The 21,690-nt window shown below is 38.0% G+C and overlaps 2 protein-coding genes across 5 annotated transcripts in view; both read right to left on the reverse strand.

Annotated features, from left to right (window-relative positions):
• The window catches only part of SPDYA (speedy/RINGO cell cycle regulator family member A), a 45,682-nt gene extending 30,376 nt beyond the window's left edge, over positions 1–15,306 (reverse strand). For 2 of the 3 annotated variants that reach the window (XM_049651911.1, XM_049651913.1), the window contains exon 1: positions 1,766–15,306. In XM_049651911.1, coding sequence (XP_049507868.1) covers positions 1,766–2,060 — 295 coding nt within the window. In that variant the 5' untranslated portion in view covers positions 2,061–15,306. The remainder of the gene's footprint in view (positions 1–1,765) is intronic. The other variant, XM_049651912.1, reaches the window with a different exon arrangement.
• A 1,399-nt stretch (positions 15,307–16,705) lies between these two features.
• Positions 16,706–21,690, reverse strand: part of PPP1CB (protein phosphatase 1 catalytic subunit beta) — a 41,323-nt gene continuing 36,338 nt past the window's right edge. For both annotated transcript variants that reach the window (XM_049651914.1, XM_049651915.1), the window contains 2 exons: positions 20,038–20,172; positions 16,706–17,260 (listed from right to left, as the gene is read on the reverse strand). In XM_049651914.1, coding sequence (XP_049507871.1) covers positions 17,156–17,260; positions 20,038–20,172 — 240 coding nt within the window. In that variant the 3' untranslated portion in view covers positions 16,706–17,155. The remainder of the gene's footprint in view (positions 17,261–20,037; positions 20,173–21,690) is intronic.

Genomic DNA, 21,690 nt, shown 5'->3' on the forward strand with positions numbered 1-21,690 from the left:
TTTCTTTCTTTCTTTCTTTCTTTCTTTCTTTCTTTCTTTCTTTCTTTCAAGGTTTATTTATTTTGAGAGAGAGAGAAAGTGTGAGTGGGAGAGGAGCAGAGAGAGGGAGAGAGAGAGAATCCTAAGCAGGCTCTACACTGTCAGTGCAGAACCTGATACGGGGCTCGAACTCACAAACCATGAGATCTTGACCTGAGCTGAAGTTGGACCCTTACCAACTTAGCCACCCAGGCACCTGCCTGCCTCTCTCTCTCTTCCTTCCTTTTCTCCTCCTTCTCCTCCTCCCTTCCTTCTTTTCCTCCTCCTCCTTCTTCTCCTTCTCCTCCTTCTTCTTCTTCTCCTTCTCCTCCTCCTCCTTCTCCTTCTTTTTTCATATTTTTTTTTTTTTTTAAGATTTTTGTCTTCTGAGCAGGGCAAACACTCTTGTCCCCAACTGACTTCTGCCTGTTACCTGGATCTAAGAGACTGTGGTACCTACATGACTTGATTCACTCCTACAGATATTTACCAGAATCCATCTATCCTACCCTTTAGTCTAATCTGTCTACCTTACTACCTTACCTTAAAAAAAAAATTCGCCCCTTCCTTGGCTACTAGAATATAAAATAGTTTCTTGTTTTAAGAAATTTGTCAGCAAAGTAGCATTGTCTCATGATCTGAACAGATAAATTTAAACTCATTTCATGAGCATGATGATAAAGCCTAATTTTTAAAAATATTCCGCTGGGACCCCTGGGTGGCTCAGTTGGTTAAGCGTCCAACTCAATTTTGGCTCAGGTCATGATCTCATGGTTCCTGAGTTTGAGCCCTGCATCAGGCTCTGTGCTGACAGTGCAGAACCTGCTTGGGATTCTCTCTCTCCCTCTCTCTGCCCCTTCCCCACTCACACTGTCTCTCTCTTTCTCAAAATAAATAAATAAGCTTTAAAAAACAAACAAGCAAACAAACAAAAAACCCCACAATATTCCCCATATGTGGGGCACCTGGCTGGCTCAGTAGGAAGAGCATGAGACTCTTGATCTGGGGGTCATGAGCTGGAGCCCCACACTGGGTGTAGAGATTACTTAAATAAAAATAAAATATTAAAAAATAATTCCTGGGGTGCCTGGGTAGCTCAGTCAGTTAAGCATCCAACTCTTGATTTTGCCTCAGGTCATGATCTCAGAGTCATGGAATCAAGCTCCACTAAGCAAGGAGCACGGAGCCTGCTTAAGATTCTCTTTCTCCCTCTCCCTCTGTCACTTCCCCATGTGCACATGTGCTCTTTTTCTCTCTCTCTCTCTCTCTCTCAAAGAAAAAAAAATCCCTACATATAATACTGAAACTTCTCGAGGTTGGCCAACCTTCCCAGTTTGCTCAGTTTCAGCACTGAAAATCCTGGGAAACACCTCAGGCCCAGTCAAACTGGGCTGGTTGGCTCACCTGAGACTTTATGTAGTATTTTACTTAGGTCACACAAAACTCATGCTATGAACTTGAATTGCTCAGAATTCACATTTGACACTTGGATTTAAGTAGTCTAGAAGCAAGATGAATCTGAACTTCAAATCCAAAAGCAATCCAAAACAACAAAAATCCAACATTAAAAAAAAAAAAAAAAGACAAACCCTAAGTAAAACAAAAACAAATTGATTGGAGACAGAAAATCTGACATGGAAAATAACAACATCTTCTTTGATTATTATGAAAATAATAAAGTAGATCTTTAGATTCTCTCATTTTTAAGTACCTTACAATTACTGCTATTACAACATTTTAAACGTACCAAATAATTTAAAGAAAGCAGTCATTTCCTGTCGCTGTATAACTAGACAGGGTCCTTTGGGGCGTTTAGACTTGTTGCTATTATGTGCATTTTTTTCAGATGCTGGCCAACTATCTTTAAAAATAGGACGCTTCAGATTAATGGGTTTTTTAGGCTGATGTGATCTATTTGACCCTGATTTTACATGAACAGTGACAGTAGGCGGTGTCTCACAACACAGCTGATTATGTCTCATTTTGGTTTCCCAAGATTCCTGTAAAAATAAAACATAATAATTTACCACACTCTTGTTCATTTCTATATAAAAACAACTAATCAGATGACATTACCAGATGCAGTCATATAAAATGTTATTGAACTTGCTACTAAAATATTATTTGTGATAGTAACTCACATAAGAAATTGTTTTTATCATTCATTGCTAAGAAATGCTTTGTTTCCTTTGGGTAACTGATACACCTTCTTTTCTCAGTAAGATCCTGTATACCATTTTGCTTTGACTACTAGGGAACCCAAAACCAAATTTGAAAGTTAATTAGAGAAACTATGCTGCACTTATAATCTATTTGTGGTATTCTTTTTTCCTAAAGTTTTAAATTCTGCTTATACTGACATACTTTTATCATATAGTTATTATATGACACTTCAAACTTTTTATAGAACAAGGCAAGCTATTTCCAGAAATAAATTATTATCATATCAAATCTTACATTGAAAGTAATCCACCTCCCCACACAAAATATTTTCGTACTGGTAATTCTTTGATATGCTACAAAAATCACTTATTCAACAAGCATTTACTGGTATTTATTGAAAAGTTAAAAACAATTCTAGCAAAGAAATGTAGGGTATACGTGAGGGATTCTCATAAATTGATCACTCTAATTTTTAAATTTGTGAGTGTATGACTTAGTGGTTAAATGAGCCATTGCTTTAGGGAAGAAAGATGGGCTTATCACTGTTTCGCTAAAATAAAATAACTCTTAAAAAACAGAATCCTTATTGAAATGACTACAGCATTTTTCTCTATCATAACCACAAACTGTTGATTTGAGTGATTGATTTTAAGTGTATATGAATGTACAGTGTTATAATAAAATTAGAAACAAAGTTAATTCATCAATATTTAACAATATGCATAATCACTACCATGTTTGGTGGTAATTAGTTCACATAATTATTACTACAGTTTGTATTACTTTTGTAATACCTTTTTTATACGGTGGTAGGAAATGGACATATGCATAGGCAAAGCAGGAAACTACTCTGAGATCCTAATGAGAACTTCTGAACCCATAACTCACAGTGACCCAAGCATGGCAATCCATAACTCACAGTGACCCAGGCAGCCATGCCTCCCTTGGTGTTCAAGGAGTTAGGTACAGATTCTCCTTCCTGACCCTCAGAAACTTCCCTGCTGAAGGAAGGAATGGAAAATAAGATTGGATATAGTAGGGCTAGATCAGCAATGTCCACTGTAATGTGAGCCACATTTGTAATTTTATATTTTTAAAGCCACATTAAAGAAGTACTAACAAGCAAATGAATCTTCGTAATATGTTTTATGTAATCTGGTATACCCAAAATATCATTTTAGTGTATAATCAACATAAAAATTAATGAGATATTTTACATACTTTATTTTTCATACTGAGTCTTTGAAATCTGGTGTGTATTTTACACTTATAGTAGGTCTCAATTCAGATGCTAAATTTCCAATAGTGAGAGTGAAAAGTAGTCCTACCAATACAGTAAAGTAGTGTGTAAGGGAAAAATATTTTACACTCCTTCAGTACTTAATTTTAAATTAAAATAAAAAATTTTCAGTTGCACCATCCACATTTCAAGTGCCCAACAGCCACATGTAGCTAGCAGCTATCATATTAGACAGCAGAGGGCTAGATTATGAAAAACTAAGCAGAGGAAATTATATTCAATTGATTCTATAATTGCTCTCCTCCCTCTGTTTCACTTCCCTCCCATCCGCTCATCTTTCTTCTCATATCTAAGGTCCAACTAAATTTAAGGCAATTATGGAGTTGGGGGTGGGTGCTACAAACTCCATAGAAAAAGGAATGGGTGATAAATTGAAACTTGAGACTTCAGAACTTTCTGCTCTTTCCTACCCACCTCGTCTGGGAGACAGCTGGAGGTCTCATCTGCATCTTTTTTTTTTTTTTTCCCCCGAAGTAAGAGCAGCCTTACAATCTAGATGGAAAAAATTAAAGTCAGGCTTCTCAAACTGGGAGCTAGGCTTGGGGGTGGAATGTGCCAGAATACAGAATAACTATGGCATATCTCCCAGAAGGTAAGTTTTACTCAATGTTAGGTAACTTTAAAAGTGTTGTTATACTAAGATAACCACGGACATATCATGAAACCAGAAGGCAAATTTTGTCAATCAAATAGATAAATATGTTCATAGTATAGCTTTACACTATTCCGTTAAATTCTATATATGTGTTGGGATACTTCATATGAAATTTGAGGAAATAGAGAAAGAACTGTGAAATTCCCCAAACAGAGATTCATTGAAGTTAATCAGCAAACACTGGCAGAAAAGTTATGGAGACACTAAGGAGAAAAGCGATCAATGCTACATTCTTACTCGTATTCCAACTTGAGGTAGTTTTAAATTATGCTCTTCATTTAGATATACTGAAAATAGAGTTCTCATGGAAGCAAGAGGAAAAGAATGCAAGGCAACTAAAAATATGAGAAAGGGTAAGAGACAGGGAAGAAGGAAGGAACCAGAAGAAACTACACTCAAATGGTAAAACCCTGTAGTGGGTTTTTATGTGGACTCCACCAATCTGAAAAAAAATTGTACTAGAATTCACACTTGAATAGGATGTCTGGGTTTTTTTTCCCCCCTTTGGTAAATATACCACAGCTAATTTATAGGTATCTAAAATAATTTGTTTTCTCTGGGGGTAATATAAAGAGTGTTAGGGTGTGGTGCACAGAATCATACGACAGAATCAGTATTGGGAGACTCAGCTGCCTATATGAAAAATCTAATAGCAACATCTGATGGCGATTCAGGGCAGGCAGGGAAACCTTAACTTCCTTATAATTGCAGCCTTACACTGAACACTTAATGTGTGCCAGGCACTGTGCGAAAAGTTTCACATGCATTATCTCATTTAATCCTCAGAACATTTCTATAAAATGGGTATTATTTTATCCTTATTTTCTAGATGAGAAATCTGAGGCTTGGGGAAGAAGAAATTTGCCCATGGTCACATAATTAACGAGTGATAAACCTAGGATTTGAATCCAGGAATGTCTGACACCAAAGGCCCATATCCTTTAACCACCAAAGAAGTGTTTTCAGAATTAAATGAAATCATGTGTAAAACATCATGGTATGCAGCCCGATATTACTTACTGTCACCCTGCCAGGAAAACAAACCCAGCTTATAAGCTTACACTTTATAAAAATTTAAGTCAAGCATTTGCATTGTCAATACGCAAAATAAATTGTGACTTAGTGGTTAAATATTAGCCATTGCTTTAGGGAAGAAAGATGGGCTTACCACCGTTTTGCTAAAATAAAATAACTCTTAAAAAACAGAATCCTTATGGAAATAACCACAGCATTTTTTCTCCATCATAACCACACACTGTAAACTGTTAAAAAAAAAAAAAAAAAAACACAGCAAATTTAAGAAAAAAAAATTCTTGGCAAAACTGCTGGAAGCTTTGCTGGGGCTATTATCACAACTCCATAATGTTGATTTTTAAATATGGGTTTGTTTTTTTTTTTGTCTAATTTAACATCTAAATAGCTATTGAATACTTTTGACCTCAGCCAAATGCTAGGTGCTACAGCACTTGTAAAATTGCACAGCAGAGCTGTTTCAAGAAGAAGTTCAAGTCTGATTAGAAATCCACGCAATTAGGTGGAGAAAACCAGACACTTTCATGATGAGGTGGTCGGAATAAATGGAAGCTGGGCTGGACAGAACCGTAGGAGTGAGTTGTGGCCGCACTCCTGGGAGCACCACTCCTGGGAGCACCCATTTCCTCCTTCCGGATGTTAAGAGACGAGACACACCTAGGTGCTCTTAGATCCTGGTACACAGAAGCATTCAGTAAAAATTACGTATTCTATTCTTAGACGTTGTTCATAATACATATTTAGGACGGTTCATGAGCGAAGGAAGTATACGGATCTGCCGAGCCTGTAGTGCTGAATCCGTGGCCCAAACTCACTACACGGCAGCAGCATTACTGCGTCTTTTTTGCAGGGAGGCGTGTCTTTCGAGGGAAGAAGAGTCAGACGGTGCCCGGAGAGCCACATTTCACCTCCGGCGATATAACTGAAATGTTAAGATGGTACTGGTAACAGAGACCAGAGGTATTTTTAAACGTGCTTGTGTTCGAGAACAACATTTGTTAAACAAGCGGGACCTCGGTTTTCACATAGCATGGGGTTTATCCGTGTCGAAGTGTTCAATTCCTTCAAAAGGTTCTTTAAAAAAAAAAAAAAAAAAAAAATCGAAGCCCGCTGGCCCCCAGCCGTGCCGACGGGTAAGAAACCGGCGGCTGGAAACTGTGGGAGGTGGCTCGGGGCCAGGGCACGGACGGACAGCGGCTGCGACCCCACGGCTCCTGGGAGAGGACGCGCTGACGGGGACCCAAGCGGACCGGGGCGGGCTCCTCCCCAGAGGATCACGACCGGCGGCGGGCGGCGTCCCCCGGGGCCTCTCCTCCCCGCGAGCGCGCCAGGGAAGGGCCCGCCGGCGACACGGAGGAGCGCGACGCCGCTCCGCGGTCCCCACAGCGCGACCGAGGAAGGGGCAGCCTCGCGGACTCCGACCTCGTATGCCCCCCGCCCGAGCCCAGGCCCGAGGCGCCGGGAGGGTGTGCTCCCGTCGCGGCGAGGACACCTGAGGAGACTCGCGGGCCGAAGCGTGTGGGGGAAGGGGGCGGGGACGCCGTCCCATCCTCACACCCGGTGGGCGGCGGGGCCGGGGCGAGAGGGATGGAAGGACCCGGCGCAGCCGAAACTGGAGGGTGGCCGGCGAGGCCCGACGTCGGAGCGCGAGCGGAAGATACCTGCCAAAACCTGGGGCCGGGGCGCCGGACAGCCTCCCTCGGCACGCTTCGAGGCCTCAGGCGGTTGCTCGCCACTCGCTCCGCAGCGGCACTACCCGCTCAGAGGCCTCCCGCCAACCGCGAGCGAGGCCGGCGCGGGCCAATCAGCGCACAGAGCCGCCGCCGGGGGCGGGGCCAGGCTGCGCGCGCCGCGTCCCCGACTCTAGCTGGAGCGTTCCAGCTCGAGCTCCCGCTGCGCCTGCCCGCCGCCCCGCTAGCCTTCTACCAGGCCTTGCTAACCCTCGGGGCCGGACCCTGGCAGAAGCGACTACCCTCCCAGATCTCTTCTGGCCTCCGAATTGATCCCCTTTCCCTTGGACGCTCATTGAAGTCTGACTTGTATGCGAGCCCTGTACCTCGTCTCCAGTTAGATGGAGAAGCCCTGGGGGGCTGGGGCTACAGGCCTTCCTTAACTCACTTCCACTTCACAGCACCAAGCGCGATGCCTGCACACAAACACCAGCAGGTACTCGACAAAGAGAGATGTCAATAGTAGGAAGACAAAGAATCAGAGGTGAACTTTGCAGCAGCAATTATTATGCCCATACAGTGACTGCTAGGCTAAAATAACTAAACAGAGGGACACCCCTTAAACTAAAAAAGAAAGGTGTGAATACCGTGTGGCTCTTTGTGACAAGGGGTCATATTGCACTCTTCCGTTTAATCTACTGTTTTAAGCTGTAAATTCTACAGGAACCTTTTGATTTTGGCCTCCTCCTAGCCCTTGGCCATGTGCCTGAGATGTAGTAGGTGATTAGTAAATGTTAAATTGAGTAAAAGGATTCGTCATAACTTTAAAATGTTTTCCCTGATATCCTTTCCTCTTCACTTCCCTTCTACCTACTGTATAACGTGCTTTCTTCCCCCGTTAACATCTCATGGCCTTTTTTTTTTTTCATGTTGCTACAATCTTTCTAAATTTTTATTGAATGCATAATACTCCAGGGTGGATGGACCCTTCCTTCCTGACGGTTCCCTTCTTTCCTCCTTCATTTGACCTGGCACTCTGATATTTGGGTTGCTTCCAGATTTTTCAGCAACCACAATTATTACACCTAAAAAGAATGTGGCCTTGCCTATTTGTGGAACTTCCCAGCAATTAATTACTCAGCAACCCTGAAGAATGAGTAAGCTAGTTTCCTTCTTTCTTGGGCTCTCACCACAGCAAGATGAGGACAAAATCACCTTCAGGTAGGAAGACGGTGCAGTCTGGGAACTCATTTTTCCTTACAAATGCCTTCATCTTTCCCCCTTGGCCTTTAAATGGGGGAATGGACCAAGAAGCATCAACTAGTTGTGAAAACCTGTAATATTTACTCTCCTAGGAAAATGACTGCTTTAAACCCCATTCCTCTGGTTTCCCTGGTTGTTCTTTTTTTCCCCAAAATAGCAGTTTACTGTGATAACTAGTTTCCAGCCTTGCATAATGTTTACAAAGCCCACGTATGTCCACTATATGGAAATCACTGTTACAAATGTGAAGCAAGGAAAGTAGCACAATAATGAATAGCGGCGCTATCCTTCTAGAACTTTCTAGACAGATACAGACACGAATAACTAAAACAACGAGTTGTGGCACCAGAGATGCATATATAACGCAAAGGCAAAGTCCAGTTAGGAGAGGGTATTCCTTAGGATCCCCAAGTCTCCACACAGGAGTTTGTTTTCACTTAAGTAAAATTTGTACACAAAAGTCAGCAAATATACATAGATGTTAACAAAGCAAGCTATTGGGGAAGAAGCTTACCACTTAAGTTTTGGCTTCAAGTTAAGGGTTATGACCAGCAAGGTCTTCATGAGCCTTCTCATTCTTGGGTTTTTGACTATGTTGGGCCCATGACACAGAGGAAAGAAAATGTACTTTAGAGTCACAGGCCTGGTTTGAATTGAAGCTCTTTCACTTTACTGGCTATATGAACGTGGGCAAATTAACTCTGTATGCCTCAGGTAAGTGTAAAGGTGGGATGATACCCTCTGCTTTGTAAGCGTATGGGACAAATTTGATATTGTGGTAAATTGTTCAGCAGTGGACTGGCACACAGGTGTGTTGTTACCTTCTTGCCTCCTTCATTTGATCTGGCAACTGGCTGATAAGAACTGAACACACATTTATCTAAAGAGCCTTTGCATTATTGCCTACAGTCCTTTTCCTCTTTTCATCCATCCTAATGCATGGCTTTGCTATCTCACTAAAATATTACTGATTGCCCACAGCCTGACCATTCCCTGTACCGCGTGCATCGCCTCTAGTTTGTCCGCATTCTACCTTGTATCTCCCCACTATTATCCAGTGATTCTTTACTCCATTCTTAGTGACATACTTTTTTCTGAGTATGTCTTAAACTTTCTTTTTTGAGGGGCACCTGCGTGGCTCAGTCGGTTAAGCGTCGACTTTGGCTCAGGTCGTGATCTCATGGTTCGGGAGTTCAAGCCCCACGTCAGGCTCTGTGCGGACAGCTTAGAGCCTGGAGCCCGATTTGGATTCTGTCTCTCTCTGTCCCTCACACACACTCTCTCAAAATAAATAAATAAATATTTTTAAAAAGTAAAAAATAAAAGACCCTTTTTAAAAAAACAAAAACTTTCTTCTTTGAGCTGGCATATAATGTGCTCTTTTTTAAACTTCATTTAAATTTTCTACATGATATTCATCCTTTAAGACCCAGCTCAAGGCATCAGTCCATCATCTGAGTACTTAATAAGTGCAGGACTCTGCCATTCTTGAATTCCTGCAGCATTTTCTTTTTTAAAGGTTTAAAAAAAATGTTTACTTTGGAGAGAGAGAGAGAACAAGCAAGCAGGGGAGGGGCAGAGAGAGAGAGAGAGAGAGAGAGAGAGAGAGACAGAATCCGAAGTGAAGCAGGCTCCAGGCTCTGAGCTGTCAGCACGGAGCCCAACTCGGGGCTCGCTCACGAACCCTGAAATCATGACCTGAGCCGAAGTAGGACACTTAACCGACTGAGCCACCCAGGTGCCCCCTGCAGCACTTTCTGAAGTTCTGATTTTTGCAATCTTATTAACCAGCTATTTTTTTACACAAAATTTTTTATTATGTGTACATATAGATACAATTTTACATAAATGGGGTTGCATACATGGTTTAAAAAATGGAATATTTGATATGTACAAAAGAATATATTGTAACATATATGCAGGCAGAGCATAATAAAGCAAAAACTTCAAGAAGCCACTACTAACCAAAAAAGCATGAATCCACCATCCAAGAAATAGAACATAAACAATACTGTTGAGATCCTGTATGCTCTTCAGTGGAAGAGCATACTTTCCTGAAGAGGTGACTTTTGTTTTTCCCATTCCCTTAAGATTCACTGTATCCTTAAATACAGATTGTTTGTAAACTTAATACTTTGTATTCTTTATAGTTTAAGATTTTAACATGCAAATGCAGGACACTGTAAAGCATTTTCATTGTTGTATGGAATTCTGTTCTATGAATATACTGTAACGTATCACCATGCTCCTCTCACTGGTCATTTTTCACTATGAATGCCATAAGTCTTCTTGTACACAGACTTGGTTGGTTATCAGCTGCTATGTCTCTGTAAAACCGTGTTAGTTATAGTGGGCATAGGTTCTGATTAGTTGGTGTTGGATTGGTCAGTGCCCATGTTTCAAATATTCAAATACTACTTCTGCTTGTATATGCCCCATGGTGCACACTTTTTTTTATATGTACTTTTCTTATAAAGGCTTTAAAGTGAAAATGATGGATTTTAGGATATGCATTTTACAAAATTATGAATGCTAAATTTATTTCCCAAGTACTTGTACCAAATTATCTATATGCCCAAAGTGGAGCTCAAACTCATGACCCTGTGGTCAAAAGTTGAATGTTCCTCCGACTGAGCCAGCAAAGTGCCCCTAGTTGTACCAATTTTAAGTAAGAGTCCCATTAGTCTACATCTTGCCAAGTTTGTATTTTCGGACTTTTTGTGACTAGATTATCTTTTAAAGTATGTCATAGAGAATACCTTTGGATTTTCTTTTTAGCATCCCTTTTCTGGTAAATTTTCTACTCAACCTCCCAAACCACTTGGGTGCAGGGATAGCAGCTATGTTTATACACTATCATCTCTCTTCTTCACCTGCTGGGAGTCCTAAGGGCACCTGACCCAAGTTGAGCCAAATTCTCTTCCTGGAATGTTGCACTAAGACCCAGAATTCAGCGTGGCTGACTGCTCTTTTATATGGAGGCAATAAAAACTGAGAAGTATGAGGATAGAACAATAATCAATCTAACAAGGTATAAGCACTGTATTAGTTTTCTTCACTGTACTTTTTTATTCCTTACTGAAAATAACCTAAAAAAATTTTTTTTAATGTTTATTTTTGAGAGTGAGACAGAGCGTGAGCGGGGGAGGGGAGGAGAGAGAGGGAGACAGAATCCAAAGCAGGCTCCAGGCTCCAAGCCATCAGCATACAGCTGGATGTGGGGCTCGAACCCACGAACCATGAAATCATGACCTGAAGCTGAAGTTGGATGCTTAACCAACTGAGCCACCCAGGCGCCCCTGAAAAGAACTTTCTTGATCATTCCCCATACTTGCTTCTGCCTATGACATAATCCTTATTTGTCAAATTGAGGCAACAGCCTCACCACTTTCAAGTTTTGATTCCTAGTTTTAAGTATTCACAAATACTAGGTGACTTTTGCAAGACAAAATGTTACACTACACCACTTTTCTAAAAATGTTTGAAGTGGCTCACAACAAAGGTGACTTGAAGGTCAATTACACAGAGAACCTAGAGGATAGAAAGGGGGAGGGGCAAGAAAATAACCATAAAGATCTTGGGAAAGTTTGATTCCGAACAAGAGGCAACTTTCTCTACGTGCCTGTCAGGTGCTAGCTGCGTTTCTTCAAGTAACTAGACACAACTTCTAGCACTTACCAATATTTTACCAGATGAAGATTAGTTTTGACCATAAACTATTTATTTTGGTCCCACAGACCCAGATCAATTTTCTCCTGAAATTACTCCAGCATTCTTGTGAAAGACAAAAAGCAGTTCAAGGAGGATAAATGAAAACTGGAATCTTTTTTTTTTTTTTTTTTTTTTTGCTAATTTCTCCAAAAGGTCAAGGTGTTTAAACAGAAAGTTTTGAAACTCACTTGCATTCATTAAAAAAAACATTTGAGTGCTTACTACGTGCCAGGCTCCACTCTAGATGCTGGAGACACATCCACAGAAAAAAAAGAGACAAAAATTTCTGCCTGTATGAGCTTACATTCTAGTCACATACAATTAAACTGATTGAAACCCAAAGGCTTCTAAGGGCCAAATACAACAGTCTTGAAGGAATGCCCACTGTACTAAATGGATCTGTACAATGAAGAATTGATTTTCTTCAAAAAATAGAATAGACCACAATTTGTTTCAATCTGTCAGTGAGCATACGGAGTTTAGGGAACTCAGTTGATTAAAGATTAAGGTACCGCATTCAAAACAGGTGTTACTGTACAAATTCTCTTCAGTGGAGTTACCAGTCTCCACCCAGGCATGAGCTACAAAACCTGAGGCCATTATCCTGGAAGGTAGGGACCTGTTTTTTAAAACTTCTCACTTTAGTTGTACACTACATAACAGTTCCATGTTGAGAGTTGGGTCTTGGGCTTCTCACGTTTTTCTAAGGTAAGAAAGTAGGCTATTAATTTTCAATTTCATAAATTTCAGTAGTTTTACAAGATCTACCAGAAAATGATTTCTCAAGTGATTCTACCCCTCACCCCCGCCTTCTTAGGAATCCTTACCACACTTGAGAGAGCTAAAGCAACAAAGCTCACGGTTACCCCACAACAGTAGACAGAACAGGTGTGTCTGTCAATAACCTGTCGGGAAGTGGCAGCATTTTCAGAAACTGTGCCAACACCAGCTTGAAAATGATATAGGTGAGGTGGCCGGATATAAAAAGTCACAACACTTTGCTTTTGTTTCCGAGCTCTTTTTTCCGATAAATATACTGGAAGGCTTAAGACTTACTTTGAAGTTAGTTGAAAGTAAACACATACAGGATTCCTCTGGACTACTCCTTTCCTGTTGTACTGTATTTTGTCTTTGTGACTCTGTCAATAATCAGTGTTTATATATGAATAATCTATGATAGTTTCACATGTTGAGTTGTGGTGTCACTGCTTTCTGAGGAAGAATTTTGGCCTGTAAATCTGCTGCATTGCTCAAATTAGGCAGCTGCAAACTGAGCACACCCTCTTACTTGGTGATCCCAGGCCTGTCTCCAGAAATAGACCAAGGCTCCCAACTTTTTGCATGTCGTATCAAAGAAATGCTGAATCTGTAAGCCTCAGGCAGTTAGCTTATTCTCCTCCCCCATTCCACTTGTTATCTTCCACCCTACTGGCATTCAAAACATGGGTAACAAGATTTTATAACCGCATTAGCTGGCAAAGTCCCTAAGAGGAGAAAAGCAAAGATTTATGGCCACTTTTATAAAAATAAGGTTTAATAAAACTTGCAACCTTAACAGGAAAGTAAATTACAGTGAGAAATTAAAGAAGTTTATAAGTCAACCAATATAGGAGGTGGTGGCTGAGTAGGTTTTGACTTTTATAATTTCCTAATTAGGGAATTTATTTAGAAATTCTGGAATTCGGGGCCCCTGGGTGGCTCAGTCGGTTGAGCATCTGGTTTCAGCTCAAGTCATGATCTCACGGTTCGTGGGTTCAAGCCCCACATTGGGCTCTGTGCTGACAGCTCAGAGCCTGGAGCCTGCTTTGGATTCTGTGTCTCTCTGGCTCTGTCCCTCCCCGACTCAACGCTCTGTCTCTCTCCCCCTCTCAAAAATAAACATTAAAAAAAAAATTCTGGAATTCAAATATACAGGTAAAATCCAATCTCAACAGATCAAAACTGTTACACTATATCTAAACTTCACTTTTGTTGAAGTAAATTTTAAAGAGACTATAGATAAAACTCTACATGTATACTTGCATGGAATCAGTTTATGTCTTATTTAACTACTGTTCATTTTGCAAGGTATGCTGTCACTTTAAAATATTTTTAACTGCTTTTTAGCTGTTTAAGGAAATTATGAAACACTGAAAACTACCAGCAAAGAAATACAGTATTTCTAAGTGGATGCCACTGGTCTAGTCAGGTAGGTAGGGTCTTCTCAGGCACAGCTCTGATTCAGGGCTGGATTCATAAGGAAATGAGGTTAATGAGGTTAATGCACCAGGAGCAGAGTAAACTTGACCATTTCCTTCTCTGAACATATTTTCAGCGTAAAGATGTGACAGAAAATAATTGGTTCTTTTGGTTCAAGAGTTATGGTTGCCAAGGAGACAAAGGAATAGAACTGCACTTATAAACGAAGATGTTACTTCAGTTCCTTGGCTCAATATAATACACTTTTTATATTCCTTAGGGACACATCTCAATATGTTCCTGGCTTTCCCTCATATGAGTTTTCTTTTTGAATGACATATATATCCTCTGAACACTGTTAACACTTCCAATTACCAACCACCTTTTAAGCTTTAAAATTCTTCTTGCTGGCATTTTGACTCAACACTTTGTACAAACCAGTCTGGATGATCATGATTAAAATTTGTCCACAAACAAAATTAAAACAACGAATTTGTTAAAACTTCAAACACAAGGGGTAGTACATTGCAAATGATTCTTTCCATTCAAGAACTAGCAAAAATGTAACCTAATCCATGTGATCCATCACATTAGCATGTTTGATTTTAAATGTCATGACATTTGGATTAAAGATAAATTTGAATATGGAAATCATTAAAAATCAGAGAGGAAGGATGCTATAAATCAGTGACACTAGAATCCGGGTATTTTTCTCCTAAGAAATGAAGTTTTATTTATTTGAAGTGGCATTGTTACCAAGTAAGTAATCTTTGTAACACATTATATGACAGAAACTTGTAATGTGGTTTTAAGACTCCTCAAATAATCTGAATTTATTTTTTTGAGTAATCTCTATACTCAATGTGGGGCTTGAATGCATGACCCTGAGATCAAGAGTCATATGCTCCTCTGACTGAGCCAGCCAGGCATCCTACTGCTCGAGTAATTTTTAAAACATGATAAATTTCCATCCTTTCATTCAGTGACCAATATTACTTTCCTTAATTTACTATTTTTTCATATTCAATACTGACCAGGATGAATTATTATTTTAAAAACATAGTAAGTCAAATTCAAATTTATGTGTTTTGACTAATACAGAGATTAATAAAAGACTGCCTTGTCTCCTGCCAAAGGTTTATTTTTCTAGACTTCCTTCACTATGTTTACTTTAAAATTCTATTAGAAACTGCTCACCTTACATTTCAATTAGGATATTTAAATCACATTACATAAAAGCCTATGTGATCTAACCTAATAGAACACATGCAATACAAGAACACTTTCAGAAAAGAAATCAACTCAGTATATGCGAAAGATATTGAAATCTGTTTGAATAGAATGTGTGTTTAAATGTCTCATTGTAAAGGAAAAAAAAAAAAAAAAAGGAATAAAATGACCAGTCAGGCTTCATATCAATTAGACAACTTTTACTAAATGAGAAAACTACATTTAAAATGTGCTTTAAAACAAAATGGAATTAGAAAAAAAGACATATGCATTTGAAAGAACTTTGCACTGTGCTGAAAATCAAATCTCTTGCAGAAATACAATACGCCAATTCATAAAATGTAAGAGTTAACAGAATTCTCAATTTAACATTTTCAAAGACAATATTAAGGTCAAGAATTTCACATCAATGGTAGCACATATAGAAGAAGGGCATTATAAATATGATGTCCATCCCTATGAAGCTTACAAATTTGACAATACTCAATAAAAGCTTTTAGAATCACATCCAAAAGGGTCGCATCCAAAGTATCTCAAATCTGTGTCCTGTAAGTTCTCCTTCTAAAATCCTTATGTTGACTTTTCTACTCCTTGTTAATACTAACCCTTTAAAAAAAGAGAACAGGAAAAGAAATGCTGCAATAAACCCTTGATCATGTACAGAAATTATTGCTACTATAGCTCACTACAAAGCATGTCTATACAATATTGGATGAACTTTGATCATGAAAAATCAGAATAAAAATCTTTAGTGACATAAGCCTTACAATCGTATACAACATTCACATGGCAATATTAGACAGTTAAGCACCCAATAACCATCGTTGACAAAATGTCCCACTGACCAGCATTCATTTAAATACATCCTTCGTACAGAGGGAGGAAAAAAGAGATAGTGTCAGCTTTCCAAGGCTTGTCAAAAAAGGATTCTCATGTTCTGTGGATCTAAAAACAAATAGCAACAACAACAACAACAACAACAACAGCAACAACAAAAAACCCCCCCAAAAAAAAAAAACAAAACCAATGCAGGTGAGGGTGTTACCAGAAAGTTAAGCATGCCAAAAGGTGTTTCGTGCGAATTAAAACCTAAAACCAAGGTACCACATAATCACATTACCAACTAGTTGGGTAATACTATATGAGCCTTATCTTAAAGTTAAATGAAATGCTACTGCACAATAGAGCATCAATAAGTTAAAAATTAGAGTGCACAAATCCAAATCAGTGGCAATTTCTGTATAAAGCAAAATATTCACTATCAGCTGTGAAGTTTGCCCAGTCAAACTGTTTGATTCAATCACTGGATTGGATAGTTGGTCTATTTTTTTTGAAAAATATCAATCTTTAAAATTCCTTTTTACTGTAATGAGGCATAAGTTTTCTTAGTAAGATTAAACAGGTACATAAGTAAATAAGCAAGGGAAAATAATAGTTGGTGAATGTCTTTAAAGCTCTTCCCACATTTCACTTGTAAAAATGTTCAGGGAAAAAAAAATTAATATTTGCCATTATTCTAGCAAAAACAAAACAAAACAAACAAAACAAGCCCAAAATAATTAAACGACCAAGCAACACTAAAACCACATTACACAGATGGATCATCATGCTTTCATCTGGTTTAACTATCACATCTAGTTTAACTGGGATGCTTTTCAACTTTAAAAACTGTGATACGTGAAGATGTAACTTTAATGGGTAATTTTGAATTTGAATTTAACTTTGCTGAATATTATAACAGAGTATACTTATTACAATACAGTGTAGCACATCTTTCTATTAGAAAAAAATTTAAGATCCTTTACCCGTCTCCTTAAGTTAAAGGTGTGACATCATAAAGGGTGTCAAATGGCTGGATGGTTTTACAGTGCACACTTATATATTATGAAGTATGTCCTTAACAAATCTGATGGTTTCTTTATAGAGTTCCTTTCTTCACCTTTTCTTCGGTGGATTAGCTGTTCGAGGTGGAGTGACAGGACGTCCTGAATTCAGTCCACCATACTGGTACTTAGCTTTCTTTTCAGATGGTTTCAATATCTTAAAATAAATAATTTATTAACAGTGTTACTCTTTCAAGTGCAATAGGTTTAAAAAAATTATTGTTATAATAGTGGGCTTTTCAAAAAATGACATAAATTTTAAAGGTTCAATAAAAGTATGGAAAACAGGAAAGTTCCATGGACAGCTCTCACATTTAAAGTGTGCAGATGACTAAATATTTGAATATTCTTATCATCTGTCAAGCCACTGGTAATTCAAAACCTTAAACACACAAATCCTATCAACTACCCAATCCTTAGATTTAAGTAAAAAAATTTTTTTAAATTAATATATCTCTGTGGTGAGGAAAGAACATTTAGTTTATGAGTCAAAAGACCAAGGTTGACTAACAGACACAAGAAAATATACTCAATGTCACTCATTGGGGAAATACAAATCAAAACTATGATGAGATACCACCTCACACCTGTCAGAATGGCTAAATTTAACAACACAGGAAACAACAGGTGTTGGCGAAGATGTGGAGAAAGGGGATCCCTCTTACACCGTGGATGGGAATGCAAACTGGTGCAGTCACTCTGGAAAACAGTACAAAGGTTCCTCACAAAGGTAAAAATAGAACTACCCTATGATCCAGCAATTGCACTACTAGGTATTTACCCAAAGGAACAAATGGAGTACACGTGCACCCTAATGTTTATAGCAGTGTTATCAATAATAGCCAATTTATGCAAAGAGCCCAAATGTCCACTGACTGATGAATGGAACATACAATGGAATAGGACTCAGCCAATCCAAAGAATGAAATCCTGCCACTTGCAATGATGTGGATGGAGCTATAGTGTATTATGCTAAGCGAAATACGTCAAAGACAAATACCACGTGATTTCACTTGTGTGGAATTTAAGAAACAAAACAGATGAACACAGGGGAAAGAAAAAAAAAAAGGGAGGCAAACCATAAAACAGACTCTTAACTATAGAGAACAAACTGAGGGTTGCCGGAGAGGAGGTGGGCAGGGGGATGAGTTAAACGGGTGATGGATCAGTCACAATGTTTATTCCATAGTATATTTGCTCATCTAGTATCAGTTGTAAACAGAATTGTATTTTCCATTATATCTTCTAACTGCTTGTGGTTTTCATATTTTAAAGCTATTGACATTTGGTTATTAGTATTAAATGCTAATATTTTATTACATTATAAAATATTAGGAGCAAAAAAACAAATGGGTGATGGGTATTAAGGAGGACACTTGTACAAGCACTGGGTGTTATATGTAAGTGATGGGTCACTAAATTCTACTCCTGAAACTAAGAATACATTATATGTTAACTAACTAGAATTTAAATAAAAACTTGAAACAATAAAATAATAATAATAATTCTGCCACTATTTAGAGGATAGTCACAAACGCTTTAATTTTTATGTGTAGATCTTAAAAAAATTATTTACATATTTTATGTATCATATCAGTTAAAATGTACATGTCGATGATTTAAAAGTATTTACAGTTGTACAACCATTGCTGTAATCTAATTTTAGAGTTTTTGTCAGTCCAAAAAGAAATCTTGCTCCCATAAGCAATCATTCTCCACTACTCTAACTTCCTTCAATTCTGAGGAAAAACTAATTCTTCTCTATTGATCTGTCTTTTCTGGCTATTTCACATAAATGAAATCATACAATATGTGGTCTTCTGTGACTGGCTCCTTTCACTGAAATCATGTTTTTGAGGTTCATTTATGCTGTAGCATGTATCAGTACTTCATTACTTTTAATTGTCAAACAATATGCCATTTTATGGATAGTCCACATTTTGTTTTCGTTCTTTACTTGATGGACATCTGGGTTGTTTCCATTTTTTGGCAATTATAAAGAATGCTCCTATGAATATGCATATACCTGTATTTGAGTACCTGCCTTCAGTTCTTTTCGGTATACCTATGAGTGGAACTGCTGGGCCACAAAGAAACTCTATGTTTCACTTTTTAGGGAGATGCCACACTGTTTCCAAAAGCAGCTGCATCATTTTCCATTCCCACCATCACTATATGAAGTTTCCAACTTTTCTGCATCCTCATTAATTCTTGTTATTATCTGATTTTTTAATTGTATTTATTCTGGTGGATGTAAACAGAGCTTTAACCTACATTATAGATAGAAATTTCAGTATTTACATACAAGTGTGTAGAAATGATTTAAGAAGCATTTCTTAGAACTATTCAGAGCATCACAGTGTCTCACTGAAGAAGAAATCCAATTCCACTATGGCAAATGCTGAAAGATAAGGTCTAGTTCCTATCCTTAAATTATAAATGAGAAGTCATGTGTTTATATTCAGGTGTACTAGCTGACAGAAATAGTAATAAAATAAAGGGAAAGAGGGATAGAAAAGCCTGTCCACATTTAAAGAAAGAGACATATAGTATATGCAGGAGAGGCACATAAAATACCCTTTGCAAAAATAAAGCACTGAAGTTGTTTTAGTCTGTGAACAAGAATGATTTATAAGTAGCACACTATGAAGCCAGAGTTGGTCTATTTCTAGCAAAAGGAAACAAAACCTAAGTTATTAACTGAATTCACATTCTTTTAGTAGGTTAAGCCCCTATTCAAGAAGTCATACAGGAATTTAACAACTTAAACATTGCATCAAGAATGACTGACATAACTTAGGCTCTCTAAAACTCTAATACCTGATATACACCAAAAAGTCCGGAGCATTTGCGAATGAAAACAGAAGTCTCTAACAAGTCTATGAGTGATAATCACTTCTGAATAAAACTGATTTATATGTATTTATACTATACCTGAAATGAACACATCAAAGTTTCATCCACACTCATCATTCCACCAGCATTATCAAACTCGCCACAGTAATTTGGGGCTGAAAATAGGGTTACCAATTGTCGTTTAGCAAAAAATTCATATCCATCTTCCACCACCTGTGAAAGGAAAGGTCAAAAGAAAAAACACATTTATTTATAGCTGATTCTCAACTGTCTATATTACTGAGATTAATGTGACAAAGACCTAAAATTAAACACTGTTTTGTTTTGGAAGCTTGATTTTTATTTCTCAACTTGTCTTAGAATATTAAAATATTTAGTATGCCTTTTCTATAATGGCAAGGATTTAGCTTAAATGAAATCGTACACTATGATAAATAAAATGTTTAAAAATCATACCATTTCTAAGGCTCTCCGTATGCTGATAGGTATAGTGTCTACAGGAACCTTACATACCTCGTACTTCTTTGTTGATGACATTATATCACAACTACAGAATCCTTAATTCTTTAATGATTTAACATGATTTCTAGAATCTGTTGTTAATTTGAACGATTTAAACAATTTATATTTCTCAGCTCTACAATTCTGAGAAGTCAATAACACATAAATATTTTATATTTATTTACAGTAGGCAAGAATAATTTTTGAAGTCTTTTAGGCATCCTTTGATTAAACAAAATTATCCTACAATACTTGCTCATAAGAAGTACCTCCAAAACAATTTACATTTTAAAAGAATTCCTACTATAGTATCAGGTACATGTTCCTATTGTAATTCCCTCATGGTAGAATTTAGATATTAACCTTTTCTGTTAAGATCTTGGTCACCTTATCTATTCCAGCTCGGCCACAGTGTTTGGAACTCAGTGTATCCTTTTAATTCCTAGTCTTATTCACTTGTTCATTCATACATTTACTAAACAGGTTTATTGTAAAAGGACATATGTGTAGTTTGTGCTGTTTCCCATCAGAAGTCTCTTAATTTTAGAGATAGGTTTGAAAATAAGCAGAACAGGATTCTGGAAGTGTCTGGAAAAAGACTGTCCAAACCAAGGTAGTTCAATAATCTGACTTCTTTAAAAAATCATTTAAAAGTTTTATTCATTTATTGAGAGAAAGAGAGAGAGAGAGAGAGAGAGAGAGAGAGAGATCGATCATGACCTGGGCTGAAGATGGGTGCTTTACCGACTGAGCCACCCAGGTGCCCCCATCATCTATTTTTGAAAAGATCTATGAAGGGAAATATATTGCTAAAAAAATTGATTATTAGTGGGTATCTTGATTATTAGTGGGTATCTTATTAGTAAACTTAGCAACTCTGCACTGTTATCTAGTAGAAAACTTCTATTAATTAGCTAAATCATAAACACAGTATTTACCAAACCTTTGCAAAAGCAAAGGATTTGGGGACTTGACTTCATTTCAACTGAGTTAGGAAATTCTGGTAGGAAGAAGACCTGTGATATACAACATATGCAGAAAATGAGAAACCAATCATCTTTGTTTATCCATAGGATCACATAGAAAAGTAGTCAAGTGTCATAGGGAGCAAAGCTCTCCCAAAAAGGGAAGTACTGTGGCACAGCATCTACTTAACAAACTTCCTTTTAACAGACAAAGAAAAAACAAGGAATCTTTAAAAGTATTACACTTAGAAATTTCAAATACTTT

The sequence above is a fragment of the Panthera uncia genome (genome assembly GCF_023721935.1).
Source record: "Panthera uncia isolate 11264 chromosome A3 unlocalized genomic scaffold, Puncia_PCG_1.0 HiC_scaffold_12, whole genome shotgun sequence".
Classification (NCBI taxonomy): domain Eukaryota; kingdom Metazoa; phylum Chordata; class Mammalia; order Carnivora; family Felidae; genus Panthera; species Panthera uncia.